This window comes from Micromys minutus (genome assembly GCF_963924665.1).
Source record: "Micromys minutus genome assembly, chromosome: 8".
NCBI classification, from domain to species: Eukaryota; Metazoa; Chordata; class Mammalia; order Rodentia; family Muridae; genus Micromys; species Micromys minutus.
Window position 1 is genome coordinate 45,827,398 of NC_137977.1, and position 20,772 is coordinate 45,848,169.

At 38.7% G+C, this 20,772-nt stretch overlaps 1 protein-coding gene across 1 annotated transcript; it reads left to right on the forward strand.

Moving 5' to 3' along the window:
* Positions 1–2,736: 2,736 nt before the first annotated feature.
* Positions 2,737–3,981, forward strand: LOC308423101 (interferon-inducible GTPase 1-like; the record flags this gene model as incomplete). Its single annotated transcript, XM_080919738.1, has 1 exon — positions 2,737–3,981. One exon carries the CDS (start codon positions 2,737–2,739, stop codon positions 3,979–3,981), a length of 1,245 nt encoding a protein of 414 aa, XP_080775864.1.
* Positions 3,982–20,772: the final 16,791 nt, after the last annotated feature.

Here is a 20,772-nt window from a genome sequence, read left to right on the forward strand (position 1 = left end):
AATGGTCTGTGGGATTAATCATGAGCATCGTGAGATTTTGGGTTTATCAGTGAGTACATACTATGTGTGTACTTTGGTGACTGGGTTACCTCACTCAGGATTGTATTCTATAATTCCAACCATTTGCCTAAGAATTTCATGAAGTCACTGTTTTTAAAGGCAAAGTAGTACTCTATTGTGTAAATGTACCACATTTTCTGTACCTGTTTTTCTGTTGAGGGACCTCAAGCTTCTGGAAATGATAAATTAAGGGTGCTATAAACAAACATAGTAGAGTATGTCCTTGCTATATTTTGTAACTTTTTTTGATGTATGCCCAGTAATGGTATAGCTAGGTCTTCAAGTACAACTATTTCCAATATTCTCAGAAACAGCCAGATTGATTTCCAAAGTGGTTTTACCTCCTTTCAGTCCCACCATCAATAGAGAAATGTTCCTCTTTCTTTACATTGTTGCTAGCATGCGCTATCACCTGAGTTTTTTATCTTAACCATTCTAATTGGTGTGAGTTAGAATCTCAGGGTCATTTTGATTTGCAATTTCCTGATAACTAAAGACGTTGAAAATTTCCTTAATTCCTCCTAAGCCATTCAAGATTCCTCAATTAAGAATTCTTTGTTTAGCTCTGTACTCCACTTTTTAATAGGGTTATTTGGTTCTATGGAGTCTAACTTCTTTAGTTCATTGTTTGTTTGGATATTGGCCCTCTATCTGATGTATGGTTTCCTAAGTTCATTCCCAATCTGTGTGTTGCCATTTTCAACAAATGGTGCTGTTTCAACTGTTGGTCTGCATTAGAAAAGAATGCAAATTGATCCATTCTTATCTCCTTGTAAGAACCTCCAGTTCAAGTGTATAAATGACCTCCACATAAAACCAGATATGATTTTGAAAAGTTAATACAAAGTGTATCCAATAAAATAATATGAAGAGGGTGGAAAGGGGATAACATTTGACATGTAAACACAGGGAGTTTCCAATAATATAATTTTTAAAAAACAGATATGTTAATCTAATAAAAGAGAAAGTGGGGAAGAACCTTCACTTTTTGGCAAAAGGAAAAACTTCCTGAACAGAACACAGTGGCTTATACTTGAAGATCAACAATCCATATATGGGACCTTATAAAATTGGAAAGCTTCTATAAATCAAAGGACAATATCAAAAGCACAAAACGGCATATAGTCTTGCTGCACCTCGATGTCCTAGAGCTGGTATATATCAAGGGAAATGTTCCCCTCTACTTTAGAAAAATGGAGAGGGAAGAAGGAAAGGGAGAAAGAAAAGGGAGGAAGGCCATCAGAAGAAGAGGGAGAAAAATAAACTGTGGTAGGAATGTAAAGTAGCTGAATTAATTAATCAATAACAATTATAGGGGCTGGAGATATGGATCAGTAGTTAAGAGCACTGGCTGCTCGGCCAAAGGTACTGAGTTCAACTTTCAGCAACTATGTGCTGGCCCACAACAATCTGGACTGGGATCCAATGCCCTCTTCTGCTGTGTCTGAAGAGAATGACAGTGCACCCACATATATGAGATAAATAAATCTAGTTTATAATTATATATTTCTCATGGATATGAGCTCAGTTCATGAAAAAGACAGAATGAAAGTAAATGTGGCTAAATTAACAGGTACTGAGTGAAATAAAAATAGTTGGGCTCGATGAAATCTTTAGATAACAAAAATAAAACAAACAAAATAGATTTATGTGATCATTAGATATTTGGCATTGATTAAACACTGGTGTAAATTGTCATTCAAATTTATTTGGTTTTTAGTGTGAAGAATAGAAGTATGCTAATTAACTACCCACACATTTGAAGGCACACACTGAAGGAAGTGCACACACATGGAAAAGACATTTGACTTCATATAAAGTGCTTCATTTGGCTTGTAACACAGTTGCTCTTCTTGTATAGTTGTTGATGCTGGCTTTGGAACACATGCAAATCTTTATATTATTTTCCCTTTTTTGCTTAGTTTTAATTTTTCCATAAGTAAGGATTGGACTGAGAAATAGTAGAGATTGATTCTAGTTTCATTTTTATTGCCATTATGAACACTGTAAACAAAAGCATTTGGAAAAAGAAACAGTTTGCAGATTTACACATCGTCATCATGAGGCATCATTCACAAAGTAAAGTCAGGGTAGACATTCAAGAAAAAACAGAAGTAGAAACAATGAGAGAATGAGGCTTAATGGATTGCTCCTTTGGATTGTTAAAGCCTTTTTAAATTACCTAGGACTGCCTACCCAGGGGAGTTACTACCCACAGTGGGCTGGGACCTTCCACATTATCCTCACTCAAAAGAAAAAAAAAATGTAACATAGACATGCGTTCAGTCAAGTAAGATGACAGTAATTCCTCAAATGATATTTTCTCATCCCAAAGGACACTCTAGTTGCTTTTTTTTTATTTTAAAAAAAAAGGAAAGAAGGAGAGAAGAGGAGAGGAGAGGAGAGGAGAGGAGAGGAGAGGAGAGGAGAGGAGAGGAGAGGAGAGAGGGAGGGAGGGAGTAAGAAGGAGAGAGAGGAGGGAGAAGAAGGGAGAGGAAGAGAGAGAAGGAAGACAAACAGGGATGACAAGACAGGCATATATAGGGAATACTCAATAAGAAGGTAACTAAGGTTACATCATAGGAAAAAAAACACATTGCTGAGCACAAAAAAAAATCTTCAATCTCTTGCAACTTACTCTCCCCTTCTTCTTTCAGAGACTTTTTAATCATCAACATGGGTCAGCTCTTCTCTGGTACATCTAAGAATGAAGACAATGCAGATTTGGTGTCCAGCTTCAAAACACAATTTCAAAACAGTAAGACAGAAACCAAAATCATTTCTCAGGAAACCATCCAGTTAATAGAGTTACACCTGAGCAATGGAAACATGCTAGGAGTAAGCTCTATAATTGGTGATGCATTGAAAAACATTGATAATGCCCCAATCAATATTGCTGTGACAGGAGAGTCTGGAGTAGGGAAATCCAGCTTCATCAATGCCCTGAGGGGGATTGGTCCTGAAGATGAAGGTGCAGCCGAAGTGGGGGTAGTAGAGACAACTATGAAGAGAACTCCTTACCAACATCCCACAATTAAAACATTGACCTTATGGGACCTGCCTGGTATAGGAACTCAGAAATATCCACCAAAGTCTTATCTGGAACAAGTGAAATTCAAGGAATATGATTTCTTTATTATTCTTTCTGCCACACGTTTTACAATACTAGAACTAGACCTCGCCAAAGCAATCAGAAGTATGGACAAGAATTTCTACTTTGTGAGAACCAAAGTGGATCTTGATTTACAAAATGAAAAGGTATCCAAACCACGTACTTTTGACAGAGAAAAGACCCTGGAGAAGATCCGAAGCTATTTTCTGAATAACTTTATTGAGAATAAAATGGCTGTTCCAGAGATTTTCTTGATCTCTAGCTATAATTTATCTGACTACGATTTTCCAGTCCTATTGGAAACCCTGATTAAGGATCTCCCTGCTCAAAAGCGCCACAATTTTATGCTTTCCCTGCCTAACATTACAGAGGCGGTCATTAACAGAAAGCATAAGGCGACACGGCAGTTTATCTGGCTAGAAGCCTTTGGTGCTGGAGTTTTGGCTACTTTTCCTGTAGTGGGCATCCTCAGAGATAATGATGTGGAGAGGCTGAACAAGAGTTTAAATAAATATCGAAAAACCTTTGGAGTGGATGATGAATCCCTGAAATTTATGGCTAAGGATTGCCAAGTGCCTGTTGAACAACTGAAAGAAATAATTAAGTCTCCTCATTTGTTGAAGACTAACAGAGAGAAAACATTACGAGAAAAACTTTTGAAATATATAGAGATATTTGCATCTGCTAATGGTGGGCTCCTAGCAACAGGTCTTTACTTCAGGAAAACCTTTTATTTACATCTTTTTTTTCTTGACACAGTGGCTGAAGATGCCAAAGCTCTCCTTCAATGGAAATGTTCAAAAAACTAGTTCAAACTCAACTTATCCACAGCTTCTTACCCTGACAATATAGTGATCAATACCAGGAAGTCACTACAAAAATTTCCCCTCTGATATCTTCTCTTTACAACCAATCCCCTACTACCATAGGATAATATGAGAATAAAGATCATTTGACTTAATATGTCAGAAATTAAGAATACCTAATCCTTCTTCAATTCTTTGATTTCTATCATACTTTTCTGTTTCAAATGCACATACATATTTGAATACATACACACATGCAAACTTACACACATCACACACAAAACCATACCACCAAAAATAATAACACATATACAGAAAGTTACAATAGTTGTATGGTAGCCATTTTCCTAATCAAAACATATTAACAAAGATTCAGGAAGCTGGGATGTCTGTGCATGGTACATAAAACACTTGGCATGGTGGTTTAAATATGTACAATCCCACAGACTCATTTGTTTGAATTCTTGAACCATGGAGAGATTCACTCTTAGAAGGTTTTACTTTGTTACAAGAGGTGTTGAAGTTTGGGGCAAGCAGGTGTATTTGAGGTCTCATAGGTGGTCAACCTGTATCCAGTTTTCTACACAGTCTATTTCTGATGCCTGAAAATCAAGATGTAGACCTCTCAACTCATTCAGAACCATAGCTGCCTGCACAATAACATGCTTCCCACCATGATGAAAATGAATAAACCTCTGAATTGTGAGCCAGACCCATGGTGTGTTGGTCATGATATCTCTTCACAGCAAAGGAAACCCAAAGAGAAAAACTGATAACAAGAGTAGGTATTGCTGTGATAGGTCTGAAAACGTTTTCACTTGGAGGAAATTTGACTTCAGGACTTTGTTTTAGAAAAATGAGTAGAAGGCTCTAAAAGCGATTTAATGGGCTATAGTAGTAAGATTATGAAAATCCGGGTTGCTTGAAGTGATCTAATATTTGGGTCCTAGATTAAGATTTTTCAGAGAAGAAATATTTTAGTATGTTGCATCCTTGTGTTATTTTGGTGAAGAATATAGCTGCTTTTCCTTTGTCCTCAGCCTAAGACTAAAGTGAAAAGATTTAGATCAATTGTATTCACAAAGGAAATCTCAAAACAGCCAAACATAGACAGTGTCCTGTGGTTCATTCTTTTTGCAATTTGTGAACTAGTACAAACTTAGAAAGAAAAAAAAATGTATAGTTCAAAGAGTAAAGGCACTAGGAAGAGAACAGTAGCTATATCCTGCGTTAAACAAGATAAAAAGATTAAAGATACTAAATGGAATTAAAGGACTGGTAACCCCAGGACAAGATCTTACCCAGAAAATTTTCCATTTTATAAAAAGTAATGAAAAACAAGCTTAAATCCAGCTTTTAATCCCAGTCTTCAGATAACTGGGCCATTCAGATCTCTGGGCTTAAGCTCTGTCAATCTAAGCAGCAAGTTCCAGGAGAGCCAAGTGACAGATGCCATGAAGGAAGAGCTGCTGTGGACAGTGACCTTCCTGAAGACAACCCACCATTTAGTTTAGCTGCTATGGGTGTATTCCCTGAACAGGCACAACACAAGAAGTTTGATTTCAAGATTGCTACTTGCTACTGAACTGCCTTCTCGTGATTGTCATTGCTATATTCCTCATATATCTCAAGCACAGTGTGATTGGATATAGGGTGGACCTCACTACATATAGCCTGGTGTGATTCCTACCTGGTGATAAACCAAACTACTGGGAAATTTCCTCAGATTAACATGAAGAACTTTTATGAGATGACATTTTGAGATTAACTAATGATTTTACAAAATTTCTGGTTTGATTTAAATATTATAAGGAAGTTAGAGTACTTGGTAGAAAGTGTAAAGACATTTAAGTTTTTATATCAAAAAGATATAATGAAGTAAAAAAAAAAAAAACAAAAAAAACAAGAATAGAATGTGCCCTTTCTTTGTAGAACAGTAAATAAAGACTGCATAAGTTAGAAACGAGTACACTGAGCTTTCATGACTTGCAAGTACATAATTGTACTAGAGAGAAAAATAGACTTGGGACAAGTTAATGGTGGAGGAAAACATTTTATCATAGGCTGGGTCTGAGTTCCTGGATATTGTGATCCAAGGATGGGACCAAAGGCAGAGGTTTTGTGTACATCATGAAAAGCAGGGTTATGAGTAACAATTTTTATGAATATAAGAACAAAAACCAGATGATAACCCAGTTAACATGAATGAGACTTCAGAAATAATATGAAGGAAAGACGATGATCAATTTCTTGGTAAATACAAATTGTTGTCAGTTAAGCATAGGAAACCTTGCTGCTATGAACTGGCTTGCTTAACTTTGTTTATGAATGTCATCAGAAGTATGGCTTTGGGATTATATTGAACTTAGGAAGAAAATGATAGATGTGAAATGTATAGTTAGGGATGATTTTCAAGATAAGAATACATAATCAATAATCCTATTAAAATTTCCTTTTATGTGATGATTTTATCTGTTTTTGAATACTATGTTGTAGTGGTAATTGATTTGAAAGAATATGTAATTCATGGCTTTGTGGTAATCTTTCTTACATAAAGAATTCTGTCTTAGATGGTATAAAATGAATAAGAAAAACTAAACTTGTTGAAGTTAATTCATTAGTTTGTGCTCCTCGAACCAATATGTATTATCTGTATATACATATATGTGTTAGTTTGTAGTTTGTTGGAGCCTGTTCACTGAAACTTTGTTCCATCCATCCATGAAAACCCTGTATATGTATATACATAAAACTGGTTAGAGCTTTGCTCCATCCACCTAAGGTGTGCAAGTATACGTGCATGTGTGTGTGAAATATTACTGAAATGCATGTACAAATTTTCCCTTGTACTCTTCTTCTTTCTGCTGGCCCCAAAGAATTTAAAGAGTTCCGACAGTTGTTTTATGGCCACAAGAAGAACCTGCCCCAGTGAAGCAAGCTTAAGTCTTTCAGAAGTCTTCTGGAGAATGATGTCATTATGCAGCAAGGCATATCCAGCCTATCATTGAATGAGAAGGAAGGGAAGGTGGGGCTAAAAAGTTTGAGAGGAAGAGAAAGGAGAGAGAGCAGGTCGACAGGGGAAGAGGAAATGGAAGAAAGATGGAGGTGAAGTCCGTGGTCTTGAGAAATCACAAGCTATAAGGGATCTCATATTTGGGGAATAGAGTAGTGCAATAGTAGACCGGCCCAATCTAGACATGCAGCATGTACACATATGAATTGAGTTGTGTTTTCTTTGCATGGGTTTACTTGGCCTTGAGAGTGACCAATCTCCAACTCCACACTTTGCCCTCATGAATTGACTCTGTAGCAAGATTGTCATCTAAGATTAATGCATCACTCAATTTTCACCATGGACACTAATATTTTCAGGAGATGATAATCGACACAGACACCCACAGTGGCCTTGAGGCAGAGAATGAGGCAGAGGGGAATGTCTAGCCTTTGATGTAACATAAACACTTCAACCTCAAAAACAACAGGAGTGGTTGTGGAAGGTGGGGGAGACTGTAAGAGCCAGAGTTGGTGGATCACCACAAGGAAAGAAACAGTGTCTTATGAACACAGCAGGGCAGCTCCACATATGAACAATGACTGAGAGCACACATGTAAGACCTGTCTAAACCAAGTCAGACTAAATCCCAGCAGGACACGGAAAGTCAGGAATCGCAAGGTACGTGAATCTTGTGAGGAAATAAGGTTGTAGTCAGAGGGAGGAGGTGGTTGTGCTTGGGGTAATACTAACTCTGGTTAACATCTGTACATGAGCCCTGAAAATGTATTGTGTGACTTTAGTTCAGGCTGCATTTATAGAATCAGGCATCAGGAAAGTTATCTTTCAAGGCTGTGTTGTAGCCGACTTAGTACACTCCTCTCTGTTCCACTTCACGTGTCTTATGTCCGACATGCTTCATCACTTTACGACTGTCTAGATTTCCTGCCCATAACAAAAAAGAAGAAGAAAGGTTAATAGGCTAAAAGACCATATGTATTTTGATATCTCACTTTCAGCTTCTTGGAAATGCAGGTGCTTCCTAAAAACAATCTTATCCATATTCTTCTATGATTGACTACTACACACCTAGAGAGGAGGAGAAGGCAGAAGCTTAGAGAATTCCTGACCTTGCACCTACAAGTTTCCTCAGAGGGAACAGAAGTGGGTTTCTCTAAAGAGCCTGTGGAACCTGCAGCTGAACTATAGTATGTGATTCTAGGGGACACAGGAGTTTCCAATAATTGGGCAGGAGCACTCAGCTCTAACTACCTTCCCCTGCCATGACTTTTCTCTAAAGAGCTAATAAGTATCAAGATGTTTAAGACAATGCCCAGATGATGGGGATCCTCAGCTTGGAAGCTAGCGGGAGTTGATGCGAGGTTGGCAGAACTGGCTTGTGGATGATTTCTGCTCTCATCATTCAAGATGAGGAACTCTAAAGAAACCATCTGAATGATGAATTTGGTATAACATATCCACTAGATTTTTTTTTGTCCCTTATTCGTGTCCTTAAAATGGTTGCGATGGATGTCAGGTGACAGAATATCTCTGCAGTGTGTAGGAGGTTTGTAATATCTCAGCCTCAAATCCCTTCCAAGTTCAGGTCAAATATTTAATTCCTAACATCACCAAGGACACTGAGGAGACTTGTGGAGAAAAGGTCAGTCTGCTTGCTCCTTCTTCTGGAGCAGGCTGTGCAAATCTGTGCACCACGAATCATGTTCTCTGTGCTTTTCTTTACTACAAAGCATGAGTGCTGAGGATCTTCTCCGCATCTGTGATGCACGTGAGGTGTCACTGTATGGTGACAGCTGTCGTCTAGGCAGGCTTCCTTTTGCGATGCTGGCTGTGCCATAGCCTTCTTGTCTGCTGTGTTCAGCTTCCTTGGGAAGTCCTTGCAGATGCCTATAACTCTGCAGTTTGCATCACACACCTAGGAGCAAGAGGATAAAGAGGTGGGGAGGGACTATCGAAGAGTTTAGAACAGCTTGTGTTCTTTCCTGAATCCTGCCTAACTGAAATAGAATCTACAGAAAGGTGATAAAATTAATAGCCAGATGGTTAGTGGAGGCGAGCATCAAGGAAAGGAATCATTCACGAAGGACAATGTCCTGAGATGAGAAGACAGCCCAAGGTAAGAGGGTGGCTGAGTTCTGACACCAGCAGCTCCATAGGTGTGATAATTAACGTCAAAGTTTGTGCTGTATGTAGCATGTACGGTGTGCACCTATTTAAGCTTCCCTACTTGGAATGGGATCCTTATGGAGCCTCCCTGGATTGCTTTGACTTCAGGATATCTATGGCTATTTTATAATCCATGTCATTGCAACAGCAATCACAGGAAATACAGTAATGCCGAAGCCACGATCAAAGCTGAGACTAAGGAGGTCTAGCAGAGGATAATGTAGGAGCCATGACCACTGTGAATGGATTTCGAAACCTGCCATTGTGTCAGCTTTATGACCTCTGCGAGCAATTCTAAATAAATTCATTTCACATAATGCAAATTATTGAGTATAAAATACCTGTTAACAAAGATAAAACACCTCACCCTATTTTAAAGTTTAATTGAGATAAAGATTGAATATCCTTTGTCTAAAATGCCTGGGCCAACAAATATCAGTTTTTCTTCACATGCACAAAAGTTGTTATACTTAAAAAAAAAAAAAAAAAAAAAAAAAAAAAAAAAACCTATGAAGAGACAAGGTTATGTTAGGTTATTGTTTCAGAGTTTCCGTAACATAATTGAACAAATCTATTGATCTAGGTCTTTCATGATGCTGTTGGATTACAATGGTTGTTGACATGCAACCAAGTAAACGGTTCAATCCATAGCCAGTTTTATTTTGACTTTGTGGTTGTTAATTTAAGATGAGTTAATTTACCTATTACTTTTGTTTTTTGGGATAGGGAGTCTCTAGGTTTTCTGAAACAAGGTATATTTCATTTATTTAAAAACGTACATTTGAGGCTACAATAACCCTCATTCCTTAGCCACACAAAGACCCTACAAGGATAGAGAACTTCAGACCAATCTCACTTATGAACATTGATGCAAAAATACTCAACAAAATCTTTGCAAACCGAATCCAAGAATACATCAAAATGATCATTCAACATGATCAAGTAAGCTTCATCTCTGGGATGCAGGAAAGAGTATCAACTAAGAGGCACAGTAAATATCCTCAACAAAATCGTAGAAGAAAACTACCCTACTCTCAAGAATGAGATAACCACGAGCATAAAAGAAGCCTTCAGAACTCCAAATAGGTTGGACCAGAAAAGAAATACCTCCCGACACATAATAGTAAAAACATCAAGTGCCCAAAGCAAAGAAAGAATACTAAAAGCAGTAAGGGAAAAAGGTCAGGTAACATATAAAGGCAGGCCAAACAGACTCACACCCGATTTCTCAACAGAGACTATGAAAGCTAGAAGAGCCTGGACAGACATCATGCACACCCTAAGAGAGCACAAGTGCCAGCCCAAGCTGCTATACCCAGCAAAACTATCAATCACCATCGATGGAGAGATGAAGATATTTCAAGACAAATCAAAATTCACACAATATCTGACCACAAACCCAGCACTACAACGAATTATAGGTGGAAAACCCAATACAATGAGGGAAAATACAGCCTAGTAAAAACAAGAAAACTAAAAGAAGAAAAAGACACAGACACAACTCAACCCACAAAAGCAATAATGGCAGGAAACAGAAACAACTATTCCTTGATATCTATTAACATAAATGGACTCAACTCCCCAATAAAGAGACATAGGCTATCAGACTGGATACATAAACAAAATCCAGCCTTTTGCTGCATACAGGAAACTCATCTCAGAGACAAAGACAGATACTATCTCAGAGTAAAAGGGTGGGAAAAAAACTTCCAAGCAAACAGCTCCAAGAAGCAAGCTGGAGTGGCTATTCTATATCGAATAAAGTAAATTTCCAACCAAAAGTTATCAAAAAAGATAAGAAAGGACACTTTTTAGTCATTACCAGGGAAATCTGTCAGAAGAAACTCTCAATCCTTAACATATATGCTCCAAATAAAAAAGCACCCACATTCATAAAAGAAACCCTACTAAAGCTCAAAAAATACATTTCACCCCACACAATAATAGTGGGAGACTTTAATACCCCACTCTCACCAATGGACAGATCATGGACAGAGAAACTGAACAAGGACACTGCAAAACTAGCAGAGACTTTGAACCAACTAGAATTAATAGATATATACATAACATATTATCCTAAAGAAAAAGAATACAACTTCTTCTCATCACACCATGGCACCTTCTCAAAAATTGACCACATAATTGGACACAGACCGAGCCTCCATCGATATAAGAAGATTGAAATACTCCCATGATTCCTCTCAGATCACCATGGTCTACGGCTGGTCTTTAACAACAACAAAGACAACAAAAAGCCCACATACACATGGAAACTAAACAACGCTCTTTTAAACGATAGCAGGGTCAAAGAAGAAATAAAAAAAGGAATTAAGAATTTTCTAGAATTCACCAAAAATGAAAACACAACATACCCAAACCTATGGGATGCAATGAAAGCAGTATTGAGAGGAAAACTCATAGCCCTAAGTGCTTCCGAAAAGAAACTGGAGAGAGCTTACATCAGCAACCTGACAGCACAGCTAAAAGCCCTAGAACAAAAGGAAGCAGATATACCCAAGAAGAGTAGACGGCAAGAAATAATCAAAATTAGGGCAGAAATAGACCAAATAGAATCAAAAAGAACCATTGAAAAAAATCAACAAAACCAAGAGTTGGTTCTTTGAGAAAATCAACAAGATTGATAAACCCCTAGCCAGACTAACTAGAGGGCAAAGAGAGAGTATACAAATTAACAAAATCAGAAAGGAAAGTGGCAACATAAAAACTGAAACTGAGGAAATTCAAGAAATCATCAGATCCTACTACAAAAACTTATACTCCACAAAATTGGAAAATCTGGAGGAAATGGACGAATTCCTAGTCAAATACAAGATGCTAAAGTTAAACCAGGACCAAGTAAACCATATAAATAACCCTATAACACCTAAAGAAATAGAAGAAGCCATCAAAAGCCTCCCAACCAAAAAAAGCCCAGGTCCAGACGGGTTCAGTGCAGAATTTTATCAGACATTTATTGGGGATATAACACCAATACTCTCCAAACTATTCCAAAAGATAGAATCAGATGGAATACTACCTACCTCATTTCTTGAGGCTACAATAACCCTCATACCGAAACCACACAAAGACCCTACAAGGAAAGAGAACCTCAGACCAGTCTCACTTATGAACATTGATGCAAAAATACTCAACAAAATCCTTGCAAACCGAATCCAAGAACACATCAAAATGATCATTCACCATGATCAAGTAGGCTTCATCCCTGGCATGCAGGGATGGTTTAACATACGGAAATCCATCAGTGTAATCCACCATATAAACAAACTCAAAGAAAAAAAAAACTACATGGTCATCTCACTAGATGCTGAGAAAGCATTTGACAAAATCCAACACCCCCTAATGTTAAAAGTCCTGGAAAGAACGGGAATCCAAGGTCCATACCTAAACATAATAAAAGCAATATACAGCAAACCAACATCCAACTTCAAATTTAATGGTGGGAAACTTGAAGCAATCCCACTAAAATCAGGGACTCGACAAGGCTGCCCACTCTCCCCTTACCTATTCAACATAGTACTGGAAATACTGGCTGGAGCAATTAGACAGCAAAAGGAGATCAAGGGGATACAAATCGGAAAGGAACAGATAAAAACATCACTCTTTGCCGATGACATGATAGTGTACTTAAGTGACCCCAAAAATTCCACCAGAGAACTCCTACAGCTGATAAACAAGTTCAGCAAAGTGGCTGGATACAAAATTAACTCGAACAGATCAGTACCCTTCCTATACTCAAAGGACAAACATGTGGAGAAAGAAATTAGGGATAAGGTACCCTTCACAATCGTCACAAAATCTATGAAATACCTTGGTGTGACTCTAACTGAGCAAGTAAAGGACCTGTATGACAAGAACTTCAAACCTCTAAAGAAAGAAATTGAGGAGGATCTCAGAAAATGGAAAGATCTCCCATGCTCATGGATTGGAAAGATCAACATCTTAAAAATGGCCATTCTACCAAAAGCAATCTACAGATTCAATGCAATCCCCATCAAAATTCCAACCCAGTTCTTCATGGAATTGGAAAGATCAATGTGCAATTTCATATGGAATAACAAAAGACCTAGAATAGCGAAATCCATCCTCAACAACAAAAAAACATCTGCGGGAATCACTATCCCTGACCTCAAGCTAAATTACAAGGCAATTGTGCTGAAAACTGCATGGTACTAGTACAGAAATAGGCAGGTGGATCAATGGAATAGAATAGAAGATCCAGAAATGAGCCCTCATGTATATGGTCACCTGATTTTTGACAAAGGAGCAGTAAACATTCAATGGAAAAAGGACAGCCTATTCAACAAATGGTGCTGGTCCAACTGGCACTCAACATGCAAAAGAATGAAAATAGACCCATTCTTATCTCCTTGTACAAAGCTCAAGTGTAAGTGGATTAAAGATCTCCACATTAAACCAGATACACTGAAACTATTAGATGAGAAAGTAGGGAAAACCTTAGAACATATAGGCACAGGAGAAAATTTCCTGAACAAAACACCAATGGCTCAAGCTCTAAGGTCAAAGATTAACAAATGGGACTAAATGATACTGCAAAGTTTCTGTAAGACTAAGGACATTGTCAAGAAAACAAAACGGCAACCAACAGAATGGGAAAAGATTTTTACCAACACCACATCAGATAGAGGCCTAATATCCAAGGTATACAAGGAACTCAAAAAGCTACCCACCAGAGAATCAAATAACCCTATTAAAATATGGGGTACAGAGCTAAACAAAACGTTCTCAGTTGAGGAACACCGAATGGCCGAGAAACATCTGAGGAAGTGCTCCTCATCCTTAGCCATCAGGGAAATGCAAATCAAAACAACCCTGAGATTCCACCTCAAACCAGCCAGATTGGCCAAGATCCAAAACTCAGATGACAGCAGATGCTGGCGAGGCTGCGGAGAAAGAGGAACACTTCTCCACTGTTGGTGGGGTTGCAAACTAATACAACCACTCTGGAAATCAGTCTGGCGATACCTCAGAAAATTGGATATAGTACTACCTGAAGACCCAGCTATTCCACTTCTGGGCATATACCCCAGAGACACCTTAATACACAACAAAGATATATGCACCACAATGTTCATAGCAGCTCTATTTATAATAGTCAGAAGCTGGAAAGAACCCAGATTCCCTTCAGAAGATGAATGGATACAAAAATTGTGGTACATTTGCACAATGGAATACTACTCAGCCACCAGAAACAATGACTTAACCAAATTCTTAAGAAAATGGCTGCATCTAGAGAATATCATCCTGAGTGAGATAACCCAGTCACAAAAGAACAGACATAATATGCAGTCACTGATATTGGGATGCTAACCCCAGAGGCTTGCACTCCCCCAGAAACAACTCACAGACTGTATGAAGTCCAAGAAATAAAGAAAACAAAACAAAAAAATATTTACAAAACAAGAAGACTTTGACTATTTCCATGTTGCGTTTTGTTTTGCATGTACTTTACGCTCATTATAACTATTAGGTTTTCAATGCATACTGTCAAGCCTTTGAAAAAATCAAGTACTGACTAAAAAATATATTCAGATAGTTTTATGTAAAAATTATTTTAATATCTGAAAAAACAGTACTGACAAAAATGTATAATTTTAAGCAAAAAATGTTTAAAATCTGTACATTTATCTTTTTTTGTAAAATAAAGTCGTTTTAAAAAATTTAAAAAAAAAAAAAAAAAAAAAAAAGCAACTTCAGGTCCCCATCAGATTCTACCAGTCTCACTCCTTAGTATTTTCTTTAGTTAAATAAAAAATACTTACGCAAAGACCTATAAAAAAAAAAAAAGAAATCCTAATTGTTGTTTCCTCCTATTTTTGTTGTTATACTTAGAGTTATTTTTGTGTGCTTTTCTTCTTTGGTGTTTCTTGCAAGAGGATTAGTTTCTTGATTTTTCTAGGATGAAGTTTCCCTCTTGGTGGCCGTTATTTTTTATCTATTATCCCATGTAGGGCTGGATTTGGGGATAGATATTGTGTATATTATTTTTCCCCTGGAATATCTCGGTTTTTCTATGTATGGTTATGTAAAGTGTTCCTGGATATAGTAACCTGAGCTGAAACTTGCTTTTCCTTAGGGTCTATATGATGTCAGTACAGGATCTTCTAGCTTTCATAGTCTCAGTTGAAAAGTCTGGTGTAATTCTGATCGGTCTGAGTTTGTAGGCTACCCGTCCTTTTTCTCTTACTGCTTTTAGTATTCTTTTTTGTTTTGAGCATTTGGTGTTTTGACTATTATGTGTCAGGAAGAATTTTTCTTCTGGTCCAGTCCATTTGGGATTCTGTAGGCTTCTTGTATGTTCATGGTCATCTTTTTTCTTAGGTTATGGATGTTTTTTCTATAATATTTAGAAGAAATTTTGTTGAAGATATTTACTATGCCTTTCACTTGATAATTTTCATCCTCTTCTACACCTATTATTCTTAGTTTTGGTCTTCTCATTGTGTCCTGGATATCCTGAACAGTATGGGTTAGAAGCATTTTGGTTTTTGCATCTTCAATAAGTGTTGGAGACAACAACCTGGGTTTTCATCAAAAATACTGGATTTTTAGTAATAAACTGAGACCATTAAAACTTAGAATTACTGTTTAAAGTTATGTGTTGATTCCAGCATGTTTTCTGATATTTGAGGAATGGGTTTGAGGTTGGTTTGTTCTCTGTCTCTTTTATTCTAGCATGCTTCATCCTTCCTCTAGTCTGCCCATTGCTGGAAACAAAAACATGTCTCCTTTACCAGCTTCTCAGGTAGACCCCCAAGTCTGTTGATAAACATCATTCTCATGTTGGCATTCAATTACTAGACTCTACTAGGACCCATTTAAGGTGATTCTTGAGACACCTACAGCTCTTTATCCACATACAAGATCCATGAGATACCAGGTAGGAGATAAAACTTGTTAGTAAGCTCTACTGTAAAAACAAACCAGGGTCCCCAGTAAGTACTATCAAAATTCATCTGCCCTAACTCTGATGTTGCCATGACCCCACACCTTTCCTCTATCCCTCTTCATGGTATCTTCATGACATGACAAACTGTTTTAAGACAACTGGGACATATCCTGTAAAAATTTGCTCCAAACCTTATCAATCTTCTGTCTACTTCAATGATAGACACAAAAAAAAAAATTCTAAACAAACTATTACTTAGTTCCTGTTACAGGACTACCAGCCACTGTCCATAGATGAGCCTGATGTGAACATTTGCCAAGTGGACCCCGATGGTGAACGCCAGATGCACCCCCTACAATGCCCCAAACCAGCAGGAAGTAGCCAATGAGACTCTTGTCCCCCCATGACCTATTCACCATCTCCCACTCCCTCCCCTTTTTCTCCTTTTTGCAATAAGAAAAGGGGAGGAATGGCAACATTAGGACTGTTCCTGAAAAAAATTTTCTTTCTTCCAAACCAAATGTACTTAATCTCTACCTATAATATATACATATGTGTGTTCCAGCATCTTGTCAAGTCCAGGCGCTCATTACATCTAGAACAGCTCCAGAGAAGCAACCTATAGATTCTTCAGCCTTCTCTCACAGAAACAAATGCTTCTGCTAGACCTGTTCCTTCTGACCTATCCTCACATGGTTCAAGAGACCCTGGATGACAAGGAAACAGCCAACTCTAAGACTGGACAAACATCCCTGCCTCCACTTTTCTGGACTCTCTTGAAACGTCACCCCAAACAAACTCGAAACAATCAAGAGATCACAACAACCCTATTCCCAGTCCACCATTGCCTCTAATTTTTCTTTTTTTAATTAAACCAAAATGGGGGAATTTGGGATTCTGCAACCCCCACCCCTCAATTACCTGGCAGTATCCAGGTATGCCCCACCCCAGTGACCTGACACTATAAAAGGGGCTGCTTGCCTTCTGCTCTCTCTCTCTCTCTCTCTCTCTCTCTCTCTCTCTCTCTCTCTCTCTCTCTGGCCTCTTGCAGCCTTGCTCTCCCTCTCTTATCCCTGATCTTCCCCTTCCCTTCCTCCCTCTCCATCCACATGCTTATGGCCAGTCTCTCCTATCTCTCTCTCTCTCTCTCTGTCTCTCTGTCTCTCTCTGTCTCTCTCTGTCTCTCTCTGTATCTCTCTCTGTCTCTCTCTGTCTCTCTGTCTCTCTCTGTCTCTCTCTGTTTCTCTCTCTGTGTCTCTCTGTCTCTCTCTGTCTCTCTCTGTCTCTCTCTGTCTCTCTCCCTGTCTGTCTCTCTCTCTCTCTCTCTCTCTCTCTCTCTCTCTCTCTCTCTCTCTCTCTTTCTGTGACTCTACCACCCTTCTTAACTCTCTCATGACCTGAATAAACTCTATTCTATACTATACCATTGTATGGCTGGTCTCTCAGGGGGAAGGGATTCCTAACATGGGCCCCCCAGAGGCATCTTCCTTGCCACCAGGCCTCGCCGCACCTCCATGGGCCATATGCCCCCCCACTCTCTTCATCCTTTCCCTAATATTGATGTCGAAACCCAGGACATCAACTCTTTACAACATTCGTGCCCCGTGACTTTTCCTTTTGGTGACTTTTCCTTTCATTGGTGCCCCATCATCTTTTCCTTTCAACAGGAAAGAAACAGTGTCTTATAGAAACAGCAGGGCAGCTCCATATATGAACAATGATTGACACAGCACATGTAAGACCTGTCTAAACCAAGTCAGACCAAATCCCAGCAGGACAGGGAAAGTCAGGAATCGCAAGGTACATGAATCTTGTGAGGAAATAAGGTTGTAGTCAGAGGGAGGAGGTGGGTTGTGTCTTGGGTAAGACTAACTCTGGTTAACATCTGAACAGGAGCCCTGACAATGTATTGTGTGACTTTGGTTCAGGCTGCATTTGTAGAGTCAGTCATCAGAAAAAAACATCTTTCAAGGTTTTGTCATAGCCTACTTAGTAGGCTGTTTCTCTCTGTTCCACCTTAGTTTCCAAGTCCCAAGTTCAACATACTTTATCATTTTAAGACTATCTACATTTTCTGGCAAGAAATGAAAGACTGATAAGTTTAAAATACAGCTAGTAGTTTGAGGTTTCACTTTCAGGTTCTTCTGAGAAACAATCTTAGCACGTTCTTCTTTGACCAGCACATACCTAGAGAGGAGGAGAAGTCAGAAGCTTATATAAGTCCTGCCCAACCACCTTGTACCTGCCGCTTTCCTCAGAGAAAGCAGAGCTGGGGTTCAAGTAAAGAGTCTGGAGCCAAACTGAGTGGAACCTGCAGCTGAACTACAGTGTGTGAATTCAGGGGACAGGGGAGTTTCCGGTAAGTGGGCAGGAGCACTCAGATCTAACTTCCATTTCCCACCATCTCTTTCTCTAAAGAGATAATATGTAACAAGACATATAGGAAGATGCCCAGATACTGGAGATCCTCAGCTTGGAAGCTACAGAGGTTTGATGGGACATGGGAAGGAATAACATGTGGATGGTCTTTGCTCTCATCATTCAGAATAAGGGAACCCAAAGAAACGATCTGGATGATGAATTTGGTAAAACATGTCCAATTGATTTTTTTTGCCTCTTATTCCTGTCCTTGCGATGGATGTCAGGTAACAGAATATCTCTGCAGTGTGTATGAGGTTTGTTGTACCTCAGCCTCAAATTTTTTCCTACTTCAGGGTAAATATTTAACTCCTAACATCCCCAAAGACAGTGAGCAGTGGAGAAAAGGTCTCTCTGGATGATGATTTTGCTAAAGCAGGCTCTACATATCTGTGCACCAAGAATCATGGCCACTGTGGTTTTCTTCACTACAAAGCATGAGTGTTAGAGATCTTTGCCTCTGTGAGGAACATGAGCTGTAAGGGTATGATGACAGTTGTCATTTAGGCAGGCCTCATTTTATAATGCTGGCTGTGCATTGGCTTCTTCTCTGCTGTGTCCATCATCACTGAGAAGACTGTAGACTCCTATTACCCTGGAGTCTACATCACAAAACTAGGAGCTAGATCGGAAAGAATGAAATGCAAAACCTAAAGAAATAAGAACAGCTTGTGTTGCCTTCAGAGGCATTCTCTCTGTGCCTTATGGGTGACAGTTCACGTCAACAGTAGATTGGTCTATAAAGTTTATTGAACAAGGTTTGGATTTCTTTTAGTAACATTCTCTAGTTACCCCTTCTGGGCCCGAATCTGCAGTCAGTTTGAACAAAGATCTACATTTCTGGTTTCCTGCACTGCTGTCACCATTTGTCTGGTAAGTTGGACTGAGGTTCCTGGGCAGTTGGGGGGGTTGTTAATTCACACAGAATGACTCTAAGAAGAATCTTGTCTTCTATTAGACTGAATTTTTGCTCTACCCAAAACCATGGCATCAACTCACAAGTATAGTAGGACTTCAGTTTCCCCAAACATCTGTTAAAATCAGAGTAACCTGTACCCCTAAAGCATACAAAAACCTCTTGGAACACCCTTTTAGGGCCTATCCTATGGATATAGGCCACCCAAGTGCACTCTTCCTTTTGCATCAAGGAAAAAAAAAAAAGAATTAGAGAACAGGCAGAAATGCTCACAAGAATTCCAAGTACATTCCTCATATTTCTGATCTATTCCCTGATAATAAATCACCATATACCTATGCACGGGTTGTTAAGATTTTAACAAGACAAAAGCACATTCTGATACGTGAGCTTCCTTATACTGAGGGAAGATGGCAGCAGGGAACACAACCAAATACATATCATATGGCAGTGAGTGCTGTGGAGAAACAGAAGCATAATAATCAAATGAGAAATTATGGAGGAAGGAACATCCCAATGGGGATATAAATCTCAGTGGGGACATAAAGGCTCAAGGCTCCCTTATTGGTGCACAAATTAGACAAAGTGATAAAAGCAATAACCATGGGACTACTGGGAGATAACATCAAGAAAAGGAAAGTACAGAGTCCTGAATGAGAAGACTCCCCAAGATAAGAGGGTGGCTGGGGTTTTGACAACAGCAGCTCCATAGGTGTGATAATTAGCTTCAAAGGTGTTCGGTATGCAGCATGTACAGTGTGCACCTATTGAAGGTTCCCTACATGGAATGAGGATCCTTTTTTATTTCAAATACATTTTTAAGGTTGTAATTAAGTATTTGTGGTTACATATACATGCACGTACATATATATGTAGCAATAATATGGGAAAAGAGGCTATTAATTTGAGGGAGTAAAAGAGAGACTAGGAGGGGCTATAGGGAGGAAAAGGGGATGTGATACAATTCTATTTTAAATAAGATATATTCTTTTTCTGTTGTTAAGCTTCACAGAGTCTGTGAGTTGTTTCTGGGGTTTTCAGAGCTTTTTGGGTTTAGTATCCCATTATCAGTGACTGCATATTATGTATGTTCTTTTGTGACTGGGTTTTCTCACTCAGGATGATATTCTCAAGATGCGTCCATTTTCTTAAGAATTCTTTAAGTCATTGTTTCTTATAGCTGAGTAGTACTCCATTGTGTAAAAATACTACAATTTTTGTATCCATTCATCTTCTGAAGGACATCTGGGTTCTTTCCAGCTTCTGGCTATTAAAATAGAGCGGCAATGAACATTGTGGTACGTGTATCTTTGTTGTATGTTGGAGTGTCTTTGGCGTAAATGCCCAGTGGAA